This window comes from Muscardinus avellanarius (genome assembly GCF_963383645.1).
Source record: "Muscardinus avellanarius genome assembly, chromosome: 4".
Taxonomy (NCBI): Eukaryota; Metazoa; Chordata; class Mammalia; order Rodentia; family Gliridae; genus Muscardinus; species Muscardinus avellanarius.
The window spans coordinates 28,983,696-28,999,804 of NC_137789.1; the positions used below are offsets into that span (position 1 = coordinate 28,983,696).

General features: G+C 33.9%; 1 protein-coding gene across 3 annotated transcripts in view; it reads left to right on the forward strand.

Annotated features, from left to right (window-relative positions):
- Positions 1-15,903, forward strand: part of CSMD3 (CUB and Sushi multiple domains 3) — a gene marked incomplete at both ends in the record, with an annotated part of 1,156,743 nt that extends 1,140,840 nt beyond the window's left edge. For all 3 annotated transcript variants that reach the window (XM_080694904.1, XM_080694905.1, XM_080694906.1), the window contains 5 exons: positions 1,202-1,360; positions 3,631-3,743; positions 8,518-8,605; positions 11,013-11,148; positions 15,744-15,903. In XM_080694904.1, coding sequence (XP_080551030.1) covers positions 1,202-1,360; positions 3,631-3,743; positions 8,518-8,605; positions 11,013-11,148; positions 15,744-15,903 — 656 coding nt within the window. The remainder of the gene's footprint in view (positions 1-1,201; positions 1,361-3,630; positions 3,744-8,517; positions 8,606-11,012; positions 11,149-15,743) is intronic.
- Positions 15,904-16,109: the final 206 nt, after the last annotated feature.

The following is a 16,109-nucleotide window of genomic DNA, read 5'->3' on the forward strand; positions in this document are numbered from 1 at the left end:
TCGTGAGGTGCTTACCAGATCAAGGACTTTATATTAATATGCTTTATTAAGGTTTTAGGTTAGGTCACCCCATATATACAGAAAATAGCAGAGTAATTTGGGGTATGTGGAGACAGTGCCATTGGGAGGGTGATTTGTCACAGATCCCAGAGCCAGCACAACACACTCTTCATAATACTAAGGAAATGGCTACCAGGTATATATTTTATTCGCAGTTATTGAATGAGCTAACAGAGCCACAGCTTCCCTATTTTATGTGCATCATAATTATAGTAAATATAGTAGCTAACAGTTGGTAAATATAGTAAATATAGTAGCTAAATATAATTAATATTTAATTATAGTAAATATAGTAGCTAACAGTAAATATAGTAGCTAATATTCTTGATCTCATTTAATCTCTAAAAACTCTGTTAACCCATGTTCTTCATGAGGACATTCAGGTTTAGAGTTAACTAATTTATGCAAGTGACACGCTTTAGAAAATGTAAAGAAATACTTAAATATAAACAGCCCAACTTCAGTAGCTAACCTTTCTGCTGCATTCTCCCACACCTCCTCCTTCTCCCATGAGAACTGGGCAATTCTAGTGACATTGCTTTATTCCTAAAAATACCTGTGAACCTCAAATCAGTCAATATGGTGTAATGCTGTTCTTCTTCATGAGCATCTATAATTGGAATAACTGAACTCAGTATCCTGTGAGGGGCACCCAGAAGCATTCCTTCCCTCTTTCAGGGCCATTCTGCAAATGGATGAATTTAATTCTGTTCTTTTCTTCTTATGGGTCTACTTTCACTGCTAGGAGAAAAGAAGACCTCTTGGGACTTCTGCATAGACTTACTTGGCTTAGTAAAACCATTTTATTTTTCTACTGAAAAGAAAAAATGTTATGGAAGGTCAAGTATAAATTAAATTTATGTTTTTCTGAGTTTTAAACACAAGCCTCATCTTTAATTGGCATGGTCTTTTTCTTTCCTGTCGGTGATGTGTGAACAAATCTAGGCCATCATAATTTGATTTTTATTCTAAAGAAACGGAAACATATCTACACGAAAGAATTTTATTATACACATTCAACATTATTGTTTATTTAGCAAAATATCACTGTTTAGTAAATAAATACTATCCTTTAACTGACTATGAAATGCTTACATTTATAAGATGCTGCAAAATTAAAATGTGTGCTTTTTTTTCACAGTTCCTGATGATGTGTTTGCCCAGAATTACATATGGAAAGGTTCTTACAATTTCAAAGGAAGGAAACAGCCCATGACCTTGACAGTGACCAGTTTCAATGCTTCTACCGGGAGAGTGAACGCCACGCTGAGCAATAGCAACATGGAACTGCTGCTTTCAGGTACCACATTCAAACAGGCCACAGACAACAGGGCCACTGCGCTGTGATTTCTACCATGATTTAGGGACTCTTGTTCATGATTTTTATACCGTAAAATATTTGGTTATCTATTTTTTGATGGCATTCGTAATTTATTCAGAAACAAAGCTTTCTGATGATGGGATTGATTAATGAATATTACTCTACAAAATTAAACTGCAGCTTCGACGTGACGTTTCTGCAAGAATATTTTTACGTAGCAATAATCAAATATTATGCACTAGGCCAAAACTCATTTAGAAACTGGAATCCAGACATTTAATTTGAAGCATGAAATTATATATATATATATATATATATATATATATATATATATATATGTGTGTGTGTGTGTATGTGTGTGTGTGTGTGTATATATATATATTTGGTTTATCCAGTTTTTTATGGCATTCATGATTTATTCAGAAACAAAGCTAATATATTGGCTACATAGCAACCCTCTATAATTATAATTTGTAGTATAAATAAAAAAACAATTATATTTTTGGATTATACATTTTAGGAAAAATACTACACATCATTTTGTATAATTGAATGGTTTTATATTAGACTTACTAAATTAAGAGTATTATAATTTAAAGTACATTGTATTTAAAAAATATGCACAATTGAAATAAATGAAAAGAAATCATATAAATGAGTGAAATGCATTTAAGTTGCAATTAATAATGTATTTAACTTTTATTTTTTATTTATTTTTTTGTGGTACTGGGGTTCCTGGAAGCCCTTGTACCTCCGGGCTACACTCCCAGACCTAGTTTTATATTTTTATTTGGAAACAGGGTCTCTTAAGCCAGCAAGAGTGACTTCAAACCAGCACGATCCTCCTGTCTCTGCCTCCCAAGTGCAGGGATTACAAGTGTGTGCCACCATGCCCAGCTATATTTAGCTTTTAAATGTAAATGATCTTGTCTTTATTTCATATAAAAGTTAGTAAAAATAAATGTAACTATTATGATGTAGAAAAACTTCAAGATAAATTCCTAAATATAGAAAAACATACATGAAAAGATTAAATTAATTAATGTTCACTTACTTTATTCCCATAGAACAATTACAGCAATTTTTCAGAGATCTTACTTTTTAATACTTTTATGTCTTCTTCTTATAATTTACTTTACGTGGAAATTTGTGCCTCATTACTTTACACTTTTAACATTCTTCAAATTTTAAGTAGTAGGTAATTATAATTTTTTGAGTCTTTACTATTTCTCTAAACATCTTTACACTTATTCTCATTCTTAGAATATTCACTGTGTAAAATAAAAAACAGTGTATATATCTTTTCTCTTTTTTATGCTCATACCTAGATTTAGTTTCATGGATTAAAATCCTGCTTATCTTTTAAGATCCAGCTCAAATGTTTTTTTCTTGATAAGTCTCCAGTGTGAAGTGATCCCTCTCTCTTCTGGCTTTTTATTTACCAAAATCTCTTTATGTTGTTGTATACCTTATATATACCTTCTGTTTTATTGAATTGTAAATACAAGAACAACCTTTATTCATCTTTGTGTCTCCAGCAGCACCTTGGACATTCTCTCATGGTGCTAGCACCTAATTTATTATTGAGAAAAATATTAAGAATTTTGGTTTGTATCCTTAAATTTTTTACTCTAAGGGAAGAAACTATTTTGTTTGCAGAACCATGGAAGTATGTTGTTACAAACAATAGTACTTAATTTTAATAGCAAAGGTAATTTAAACCACAGAGATAAAATTTGAGATTTAGCTAAAAGAGATCAATGTATATTTTTGGGTTTAAGAAAGCATTATAAGTTGAGCACCATGACACAAACCTATAATACCACCACTTTGGAAAATTTAGACAGGAGGATTGTAGGTTTGATGCCACCATGGGCCACATGGGGAGACCCTATTTTAAAATAAAAACATGGAAGAAATCTGGTGCTGTGACTCAAAGGTAGAATATCTGAGCTCAATTTCCAGTATAAGAAAGAGGGAGAGAGTGGACGGTGATTGGTGGGAGGGAGAGAGGGACGAAGGCAGGAAGGAGAGAAAGAGAAAGAAGAAAGAAAGAAAAAGAAAGAAAGAAAGAGAGAGAAAGAAAGAGAGAGAAAGAAGAAAGATAGGTAGGCATTATGTATGAAGCCATTCTTGACTTGAGCCTTGCCAATCACTTTTCTTACATGATGCATTTGAAGATTTTTGATAATAAAATGAAGCATAACTTTTTACAAAGTTATAGACTAAGATGTTCATGTATTTCACAGGTGTATATAAAAGCCAGGAAGCTCGCCTAATGTTACACATATATCTTATTAAAGTACCAGCTCATGCTTCTGTGAGGAAAATGAAAGAGGAAAATTGGGCCATGGATGGCTTTGTAAGTATAATTCTTTGAAAGTCTGCAACAATAATTCGTCATTATTTTAACAACAAATTTGTATAGTTCCAGAGACAAATTATTTTTTTTAATTTAACATACATACATATATACACTTGTTAGCAAGTATGAATACTTAGCATTGTAAAGTATCAAGCATAGGCTTATTAGATTATGATGTCATTTGCTTACTTTTGGTGTATACAATTATGAATAAATTAGGATAAAATATAGCAATACTTAAGGCATGTCTTACATATTTATAAAATGCACAAGAAAGTTAAATATATTCATTAAAATGTAACACTAATTTGTAATAACTTAAAATTATGAAGAGAAATGTATGCAAGGTGCTTCCTGTGGGAATATAGCTTATTCTAACTTCACCATTTAGTCACTGTGTCCTATTCAGTCATTCATGTGAATGGTTGTCCTAAATTAAAACTTGGAAGCAACAAGCCACACACTAATGTGCTGGGCAGGAGTCTTGGCTGAAGAATGAGCGAGAAAGAGCAGACATAGCCTCAAATACCAAGCCTGGTTTTACAAGGAGAAATTAATGAAACAAGTCAAAGCTTCATTATGATTGATTCTGAGGGGAAAAAATTGTCCATACTGTTTTTTTATTGTGTGCCATTTTTTTGTAGAGTTGGGAAAAACAGACATTTTCAATGTACTGAGTCATTAGTTATATTATTTTATCAAGGATACAAAAGGAATTAATTCACTAAAATATCAGTTTGAGCTATTTTCTTTAGAAGTATTTTATTATTGAAATATCCATGGCCAGATTAGAATGTCTATGAAAAATAAATAAATCACTTGATGTGAGATGTTTGATTTTTTAGGGAACTTTGAGATGCTTTGAGTTTTAGGGTGGGTTCTGAGTTTCTTACATTACACTTAATTTAAGTAGCTGCCACTATTTAGTTCAAACTTTAGAATAAATTCACATTACTAATTGGTTATCAGAATCACTGAAGTATATTTATATACTTATCTATTTCCTGTTTGTCTTACAAGATCAACTAAAATTATACATGTGGAGTTTTTTAAAATATAGAATTTTATATATATGTAAGATACATATAGTGGTCAGCATTTACCTAGACATAGCCAAAATATCTCAGGGTAAAACAACTATAAGTATTTGGTTATTTTTCCTGCATCTGGGTTAATGGGGAAGCTTTTTCTTGGGGCTGAGGTTCAGGTTTGCACCGTACCTCATTCTGGGGCTCAGGTTGGAGGAACAGCAGTTTCTGAAATATCTATCAGAAGCTTTCAGATGATGGTCTGGAAAAAAACTCTGTGGTTTTGAAATGAACTCAAATAAAGTACTATATGCCTTTTAACAGCTCAATTTACATGTAATGCACATAGCCTACAATTTACTCATTCCAGGTGTAAAATTCAGTGGTTTTTAGTATATGCAAAAATAGGTATAACCATAAGCATGCTGATTTTCTAATAGTTCATCACTTTAGAAGGAAACTCCAGACTTTAGCTATCACTCCACCCTTCATCCTCATCCTAGCACTAGCAACCACTAATGTGTTTTCTTTTTTTTTTTGTGAGAAATTTTAGTTTTTTAGATTTTTATTGGTGCATTGTAGTCATACATCTTAATGGAATACAAGATGGTGGATACATACATGCACACATAACCCAATTAGCCCTTACCCAATTCCCGCCCCATTCCCTCCCTCTTCCTCCTTCTAATGCTTGGATTAATGATTGACATGTTTGTTAAAGTACATCATGAGAATTAGAGAATTTCCCTCTTCCTACCTCCGATCCCCTCAGGTCACCTTATTTGCTCATCAACAATATCTCTTTCTTTGTCTAGAATCCCTCCTATGACTTATTTTCTTCCTAGCTTTCGCATATTAGAGCATCTGATTTCTTATTTTTTATGACTGACTAATCTCACTTAACATAATCATCTCCAGTTTCATCCATTTCCCTATAAGTAATATAATTGTTTTTTTTTAATTTATGACTGAGTAGAATTTTATTGTGTACATATTCCATAGTTTCATAATCAATTAATCTGTTGATGGACATCTTGGCTGGTTCCATAGTTTGGCAATGATGAATTGTGCAGATAAGAACATGAATATGCATGCATTCATTTGGTAGTTTGGTTTCCTTTCTTTTAGGTAGATACCCAGAAATGGTATTGCTGGGTCATATGGTAGGGTAAATCCCATTCTTCTGAGGTTCCTCCACACTCTTTTCAAAGTGGTTGCACTAATTTGCAATCCCACCAACAATGTTATGGAGTTCCCACTTCTCCACATCCTCACTAGCATTTGTTTTTGTTTGTGTTTTGAATGATTGCCATTCTAGTTGGAGTTAGGTAAAATCTCAGGGTAGTTTTGATTTTCATCTTGCTGATTGCTAACGATGTTAAGCATTTTTCATGCATTTATTGGCCATTTGAATTTCTTCCTTCATGAAGTGTCTATTTAATTCACTTGCCCATTTTTTTTTGATTGGGGTATTTGTTTTCTTAGTGCTGAGTTCCTTGAGTTCTCAGTATATTATAGATATTAATCATCTATTACAAGAATAGGTGGCAAAAATCTTCTCCCATTCTGTTGGTTCTTGGTTGAGGTTCTTGATAGTTTCCTTTGCTGTATAGAAGCTCTTCAGATTCATGCAATCCCACATATTGATTTGCCGTTTAGTTTCTTGTGCCTTTGGGGTTATGTTAAGAAAGTTTTTATCTGTGCCTATGTGTGTTGCATTGTTGGACCTATGCCCTCTTCAGGGAGCCTCAGGTCTCTGGTCTAATTTCAAAGTCTTTCATTCATCTTGAATTGACTCTTGTGCAGGGTGAAAAAGTGGGTTTTACGGATTTACTTCCATTTTTCTGCATATGGTTATTAAGTTTTGCCAACACCATTCGTTGAAGAGATCATCTTTTTTTTCAGTGTATATTTTTGGCCCCTGTGTCAAAAATCAATTGGATATAAGTGTGTTGATTTGTTTCTTAGTCTTCTCTTCTGCTCCATTGGTCTATGTATCTGTTTTTTGTGCCAGTACCATGCTGGTTTTATTACTATGGTTTTGTAGTATAGTTTAAAGTCAGGTATTAGCCGGGCATGGTGGCGCACGCTTGTAATCCCTGCACTTGGGAGATGGAGACAGGAGGATGGCGCAGGTTCGAAGCCAGTAGTGCTGGTTTAAGAGACCCTGTTTCCAAATAAAAATATAAAATAGGTCTGGGTGTATCCCAGAGTAGAAGGGTTTCCAGGAATCCCAGTGCCACCAAAAAATTTATAATTAAAAAAAATAAAGTCAGGTATTGTGATTTCTCCTGCATGATTTTTCCTGCTGAGAATTACTTTGGCTATTCTGTTTTTTTTTTTTGTTTGTTTGTTTTTTGTTCAAATTAATTTGAGTACTGATTTTTTTATGTCTGTGGGAAATGATTTTGGTAATTTAATGAGTATTGCATTGAATTTGTAGATCACTTTTGGAAATATGAGAATTTTGATGATATTTATTCTTCCCATCCAAGAACATGCAATATCTTTCCATCTTGTAAGGTCTTTATCAATTTATTTTTTCAGTGTTTTATAATATTCTTTGTAGTGGTCTTTTACTTCCTTGGTTAAATTTATTTCTAAGTATTTTAATTTTTTTGTGGGAAATCCTCAGTGGAAGTGTTTTCTGGATTTCTTTTTCAGTGGATTTATGGTTGGTGTACAGGAAAGCTGATTTTTTAAGATTTATTTTGTATTTAGTCACTTTGCTGAATTTGTTCTTCAGTTCTATAAGCCTGTTGTTTGAGAATATTGGGTCCTCTAAGTATAGTATTATGTCATCTGCAAATGGTGAAAGTTTGAGTTCTTTTTCTATTTTTACTCCTTTTCTTCCCTAATTGCTCTGGCTAGAGTCACAAGCACTATATTGAAGAGAAGTGGTGATAATGAACATCCATTGTTGTTCCTGTTTTTAGGGTAAAATACTTGAAGTTTTTCCTCATTTAATGCAATGTTGGCTGTGGGCCTATTGTAGATGCCTTTATGATGTTGAGGTATATTCTTTGTATTCCAATTCTCTGCAGTGTTTTTAAAATGAACCTCTCTAGAATTCCCTGTTCTGGAATTTCATATGAGTTGAAGTCCGTGACCGGCTTCTTTTCTTCAGTATAATAAAAATATTGCCTATTAAAGCCTAGGGTTACAGTTGACGGATTGTCAATCCCATTCATATTACATGGCTAAAACAAGTCACACGACCAAACCCACCTCAGTGAAAGAGGAAATGTACTCTTCCATGAAAGTTGGGCATAGGTGAGGAGAGGGACAATAAATAAATACATGAGAAATAGCAATATAATTTATATAACATATAATTAGTATCTCTTAATTTTTAATTGACCACTTGCCTCACTCTGTTTTCTTATGTTATGGCCAGTTCTTAGACAATAGGCATCTTAGCTTCTAAGAGATCCATATGCCTATGGCATTAGATTAATAACCAACCCCCCCCCCTTTTTTCCAATGTCAGAATTATTTTAAATTAAAGATTTTCCTTTTGATTTTATGATAGAAAATTTTCACAATATGATGTTTCACATAGGAAGAAAAGATAGAGAAAAGAGACATAAAATGTTTCAGAATAATGCATATGAGTATTTATTAGGGCCAAATAAATATAGCTGCTTTAATATTTAATATTTAGTCTGACTTTCAAATATTTTTGAAATATTTATATTTAATAAATGTAATTTCTATTTAATCAGACTTTCAAATATTTTTAGGTTTCTGCTGAACCTGATGGAGCTACTTATGTATTTCAAGGATTTATTCAAGGCAAAGATTATGGTCAATTTGGACTGCAAAGACTAGGTAATGTGTTCACTTTTATTTTCATGCAGTTTCTTTCTTAACCCAGACAACATTAGAATGAAGTAGATTCTATACATTAGGTACACATGCCACAGTTTTACTTGCGTATTGTCAGTACTATACATATACTATATATATGTTTGATAGCCTTTTTTTTACAATTCTCACTTTCTTTAAAATATTTGTTCTTTATGTAATAATTCTCTATAATGTTTAGTTTTTCATCATATTTTTAATAAATATGACAAACTGTCTAGCCCTTAAGCAAGTTAAAAGAAGAAAAATAACATATAGAAAAGTAACATTAAAAAGAAAATATTAAATATTGTAAATTATTTTATCTTGTCTCATGAGAACTATTATACTTCTTTTTAGTTCGAATATTGTCACTTTTTTTTTCTTTGAAAATGAAGTAGTACTTTGAGAAACTCATAAGGTCTGGGAAAGAAAAATAACTTTGAGGAATGGGCCCCTTTGGGGGACTTTCCACTCTTAAAATATGTAAATTTTCTGTGGTGGGAAAACACAAGATTTTGTCATTCTCATTTTGAGTTCTTCTAATATGTGTGTAAACATTTACTGGTCTTCCTGGAATAGATTTATAAGCTTAGTTTTGGATGTATAATTTTCCAAAGGTATACTCTCCCGCATTATTATACTGAGGCATGGAAATACACATAGCAAATTCATGTTCTAAAAGCTACTATTTTATTCTCATCATAAAAAATCATTACTTTGAACTTTTATATAAATATACTGAGTCATTGGAGAAATAAGGTATAGAAAAACATACTTTCAAAGATCTAGACAAAATTGTGGCTTAGTTGAATATAACTGTTTATCAAAAAAAAGTTTGTTTTTTCTAAGTGATTAATAATATCAGTTTACATAATGTTTTGCTTAAGATTGTGTTAGTTTTAAAAACAGGATAAAGCATTTATTAATATGCTAGATTAACATGGTTGTGTCATGAAATGCATTGGCTTCATGTACTATAACTCAAAATGTTTCCAACTAGACATGTTTAAAACAGAACCTATTTCCTTTTGAAAAAGAACTGTTAATTTTTTCAATCTCAAAGACATGTATGGAGAAGGGGAGAGAGGGTGGCAAGACCCAGAGAGAAACGCTCCAAGGGTTATATGCATATATGTTCCTGTCACTCTAGACCTCAGATGATTTATAATTACAGTACACCAAATAAAAATATATATAAAATAAACTGCTGGCCACTTCCTCTTCCTCTACCCCTGTGCCAACATATCTACAAACTTGATTTTTCTCACTTCCTAATCCACTGACACCACCACTATTTAGTCAGTTTTAAGTAGAATATTCTAATCAGATGCCTTCTTACCTTTCATCCATGCAAATAAGTTCTATTTATTGCACTAAGATTTTTTCCCAAATATTTCCATGCTCTTTCAAATGCCCTTGTTGAAAGAGTAATTTTTGTTTTTGTGGTGGGGATAATGGTAATTGAACCCAGGATATTCATTCTACTTCAGAGTTAAAGCTTTCTGAAACCGTGCCTCACTAAATGCAGAGGCCCCTTGCTAAGTTGCTCAGGCTTGGCCTGAATCTGCACTCCCCCTACCTCCACCTCCCAAGTACTGGGACCACAGGTTTGTCCCTCCATGCCTAGCTCTTGATTTTTTTTTTTAATTGGGGGCATTGTTGCACCATTTGCATCCACTGGCCTCAATCTGTACTCCCATTAGTCCATGGTCAGGCCTCTAAACCTTCTGTGTCACCACTGGTTCTTTTAACTCTAAACACTCTCAGTGGTTTCTCACTGAGGTAAGCAGTACATTTGAACTCCTTCGAATACTTCTTTCCTTTTAGAGGCTGTCTATGGTTTATCCTTTCAGCCTAGTATTGCTACTAATTCTAGTCAGTGCTTGTCACCTGCCTTCAGGATGCCATTTTCCTTCCCATCTGTGCACCTATGATGCTGCTACTTCCTTTGCTGTTTTCTCCGAATTGGTCATCAAGGCCAAACTTGGATTGTTTATCCTACAGAAAACATTCTTAGATATGCCAGATGGAAGTCCTCTTTTGCTTTCTGAAATAGAGTGAGCATTAATTCATACTTGATGCATGTATTTAGTGTCTCCACAAGTCTTCCCCTGTTTTACAAACCTCTCAGGTCTGGGGCTATACTTGTGTTTTAGTCTGTATCCTTTTTTGGAAAAAATATTTCCATACATTATATGCATGAGTTGTATAAAATATGTGCAAATGAGTTAAAGCAATTTCAGCGAATTATTTTTGTTTACTATGTATATTTTCAAATATCTAATTCTTGAGAATAAGAGAGATGAATTGGTTTGTAAAAATAGAAATCAATTATAATAAAATAGAGTTGGTTTTGTGTTTGTAATGTATATTTTTTTTAATTTTGTAGGACTGAATATGTCAGAAGGTTCAAATTCTTCAAATCAACCTCATGGTACCAATAGTAGTTCTGTGGCCATTGCTATTCTTGTGCCTTTTTTTGCACTTATATTTGCAGGATTTGGATTTTATCTTTATAAACAGAGGTAAGTTAATTGATTTTTAACTAAAAAAAATGCTTCATAAATCTTTCTTCTTGTACTGCTTTAGTTCATATTCTAATTTTCATTTTCTTTATGATGTTGAAATCAATATGCTATCTATTACCAGAGTTGTTGGGAATCTTACTTCCTCTGTCCACAGTGGTGATTCCACAGGCACCTTACCAAAATTGCTGTTAAACTGCACAGGCATTCAACCTAATCCTTTCTCATTTTGCTTGTCAGTTTCCTGGTATAAAACTAATTATACATGTCATTTTTATATTATTCATAATGAGACTGTAGAGATACAAAATCTAGGTTGCAGTATATATTTAAGAGCTTATATTTCCTGCAGGATTTATTTAGGGAACTAGGAAAAAGCTTCTGTTAAGATCTCTTGGTTCAGGGGACAACAATGACTGATTTTGCCCAGAAAGATGAATGAAAAAATGCTCTAATTGTCTCATTCCTCTTCTATTGCTTTAAAAATTATGCAATAAATATAATTTGATATACAGAGAGTATATTATACTGTTCATACTATTCTTTGGCCCTACTTATTCTATCCAGTGAAATATTCTGGTGAGAAGCTTTAGTATGTAATTTCCACTGCTTGGGGCAATTCTTAATCAAGAAAAATAATTCATTTAATATTATCGAAATTCAGTTTTCTTCCAAACTGATATTTTCATTATGAATCATTCTATAATATTTATAAATTAGCACCTATTCAGAACTAGTATCAGTGTTTTTAATAAATTTTTAAAATCATCACAAATGTATTTATGAAACAATCTATGCCATCCTTTTTTTTTGATGTGGTAAAATGCATATAGTGTAAACTTACCATTTAAACCATTTTAAAGTATGTAATACAGTTTCATTTGCAACCATCACTGCTGGATAATTCCAGAACATTTTTATCATCATAAAAGGATAATACACTGAGTAAGTAATCATTCCGCATTCCTCTCACTTTCAACCTCAACCAACTGTAACTCTGTCTTTGTGGGTTTGCTTATTCTGAATATTCCATATAAAAAGATTCATATAATGTGAGACATTTTATGTCTGTCTTCTTAAATATAGCAGAATGTTTTCAAATTTTATTTCTATTATAGCATGCATCAGTACTTCATTCCTTTATATGACTGAATAATATATTGTGTGAATATATTATGTTTGAATATGTTCATTCATTAAACATATTCATTTTAGTTGTTCCTGCCTTTTTGATTATTGTGAATAATGCCAGTGTAAATATTTTATATAAATATTTGTATAAACATGCATTTTCAATTATTTTGGATATATATCCCGAGATGGAATTGCTAGATAATATGGTGATCCTATTTTTAACTTAATATGGAACCATCAGTGATCATTCATGTGGAAGCTGCATCATTACTGGGTTACAGGTACTCTGAGGTACCTCTGCCTGCTGCAGTGGTGAGGTTGATGGGTTTCAGGTGTTATAGTCTGGTCTTCTGTCACTTCTGTTATAAGGAGTCAGCTCAGAGATGTGAACAGAACAGTTTGTGCCAGATGCATTTTTAAATCTTGATGTTTGGGCTGTTGAACGATTGCTTCTGCAAGGTTTGGTTAGTTTATCCTTAATGCCAGGCAGTCTTTTCTGGTGGTTCACCTCTCTGGTCCAATCTCAGCAGTAGGTATTTAGAGTTGTTAGCTGACATATAGAAAGGCAAGTTGTGTTGTATTCAATGGTGCAATCTAGATGAGGGAGGAGGAGCCAGAGTGATGAGTGCAGAAATAGAGCATATGATTGAGTACAATGAGATTCTGAGTGGAATATGGTAATATATGGTAGAAATTAGGAATGGTGAATATATACGAGGATTCTAGTATTTAAGTATAGTGATATTAAATAAATTTAATATAAGACAAAGAAAAAAAGTTTGAGGAAAGAGATTACGTAGGAAAGAAGGAGGAATCTTGCAAAAGAGATGGCAAAAAGAGCAAACAAACACAAAAATATAACAAAACAGCCAAACAGAAAAACAACCCTCACATATAAAAGTACAGAGCAGACTTGGTCTCTGTAGTCCTCCTGGGTCTATATGGATACTTTCATCTTTTTAATGTCTACTCACTGTAGTACGTTCTCAAGCATGTTCCAAGCATTTTCATTTGTTCAGTAACCTATAGCAGTAATGTCAGTTTGCAGCCCCACTTTTGGGTCTCCTGCAATGATTGGGCCCCTGACCTGCTGTCTTTGAGTGCTACTGGTTGCCTCTCCTGCTACACATTTGGGTCTCTGCACTTTTCACATGTGTGTCCCTGGGCCTCTCTGTGTCTATTCAAGAAGTGGGTGTCATTAGGGCTGGGCCCCGTGTAAGCCTGGAGCTCTGAGCCTTCCACAGGCCTTGAACCTGCATCTCTTTCTCTGTCAACACAGTGTAATCACGGGGTAATTTCCAGAGGACCCGTAAGGGTGCTGTATCCTGCACGGTATGGGTCTCTCATGACTCTGCTGTGTCTGAAAGCAGCCCCCATCACAACCTCCACAGGGATAAACTGCAAAGATGGTTGCATTGGTGATCTCCTGTTGGTAGGCTGCATAGTTAACTTACTGTTGAGTGCCACTCTGGGTCTCTGTAGGAAGAGGTGGGCCGACCCAACTCTGCCTCAGGTTCTGGCTGGGCATGAGGATATTCACATGTTAAACTTGGAGCAAGGTTTTGACTGCTTATGATACTGAAGATCTACAGTTGTATACCTCACTTAAATCATTGGCTATTTTGCTGGGGGGTCTCTAGAGGCCCCAGTGCTAGCAGTGCTAGTGCGAAGTGGTCAGGTCAAGATGGTGCAGCTGGGTACCACTGGTCTGTTTCTTAGCTACAGTGTGCTTGGGGTTCTTTGCTAACCCTAGTTCTGTCTTCTGGCTTTTGTTCTGCTGTGATTAATTTTTTAAGCTTTGTTTATTTTTTTTTCTGCTTTTCTTAGTCAAAAATCTGTTTTCTTAGTGATAGATTTTCGAGGTTTTCTTTTTTTTTGTTTTTTGTTTTTTGTTTTTTGTTTTTTGGGGGTTTTTTTGGAAACAGGTCTCTTAAGCCAGCAAGGCTGGCTTCCTGTCTCTGCCTCCAAAATGTGGGGATTACAAGCATGTGCCACCACACCTGGCTAATTTTCGGGTTTTATAGTGACTAATATGTTATACTTCACTCAGTCACCATCTTGCTACCTTCCAAATTATTTATTTGTTTATTTATTTATTTATTTATTTGTGGAACTGAGGATTGAGTAAAGGGGCATTCTACCTCTGAGCTACAACCACAACCCTGTTTTTTATTCTTTAGTTTGAAACAGGGTTTCATTAGGTTGCAGAGGACCTCACTAAGTAGCTGAAGCTGGCTGTGAACCAGCAATCTTCTTGTATCGGCCTCCCAAGTCTGGGATTATAAGCGTGCACCACCACACCCGACCCTAGTTTTCTTAATAAAAGAAAAATACATGATTGCCAGTAATTATGAAAATTTATGATCTATATATCCATAGTCATTTCTTATTTTTGCATTGTTATTTTACTGATTCTAATGCATAAAATTTTAAAAAATCTGAATATTTGTGTTTCTGGGATACACCAACTCTCTTCTAAATTAGACTTCAGTATTAGTTGTCTTCTCTACATAAACTTCTTGTTTCCTTAGCACAGAAATGACTCCTTTGCAATGAGCCTAATGACCTGTAATCCCAGTACTTGGGAGGCTGAGACAGGAGGATTGTAGTTTTAAGCCAGCCTCAGCAATAGACTGAGATTTTCAGCAATTTAGTGAGACCCTATTTCAAAATTAAAAATAAATTTAACTTGAGGTGTAACTTGAGAGGTAGAATGCCTCAGAGTTTAATCCCCAAAAAAACACACAGACACAAACACACACACACATACATATACACACATACATGCACACGCACCCAGAAAGGGTTCTGTTTTTGTCCCTCACGTCTCAGATTAAATTTTACCTCACAAGAATGCTTTTCCTTATTACCTCTTCTGAAGTGGTTCTTAATTATTTCTTACTGGATCAAACATTTTCTTTTGCAGCAAAACAATTCTCATTGCCTAGTATTTTCTTGTTTTCTATTTTAACTTATTCATTGTTTTCTATCACAACAGTATGAAATTCATTACAGTAATGATTTTATGTGCTGTTCAGTGAATACTATATAATGAATATTCAAATGATGCCCAGCATATAAGAAATGCCCAGTAAATATTTGATGAATAAATGAATGAATGGCAATGAGATTTAAATTCATCATCATCATAACTCATTTCAAGTATTATGAGTCATAATAGTAATTTAGTATTTCATTAAAAAGTTTATAATGTTATATGATTTATGTATATTTACGTGATTAATAGTAGTGCTATATATATATAAGTGTGTGTTATATATAAAATCATAAAAATCATTCCAGATTTACAAGGATGAGTAAGTTGTTCGAGTTTCATTTACTGCATTTATGATTTCTCAATCAGTATTTTAAGGGACATAATTCACTGACCATGTTTGAACCCTGTTTGGCTATTTCTGGAAGAATGTTTACCCAGAGTTAATCAGTGTTCTCTTCAACAGGACTGCACCTAAGACACAGTACACAGGATGCTCAGTTCATGAAAATAACAATGGCCAAGCAGCTTTTGAAAATCCCATGTATGACACCAACGCCAAGTCCGTGGAAGGAAAGGCAGTGCGGTTTGACCCCAACCTGAACACAGTTTGCACAATGGTATAACGCAGCAGCGCTTTGCCTTCTCCAGAGTCTCGGAAATCGACACACCAAACAGTGCACATTTAGTTCACTGCTAAACAAAGCACACTTTTCAGGACTTGCTGGGTCACCTTTCCCTGAGGAATGATAGAGAAGAGAGTTTTTTTCATAAACTGGATCATAATGCTTCTTCATGTGTACCATGGAGAGTTTTACAGAAACCCGGCTGC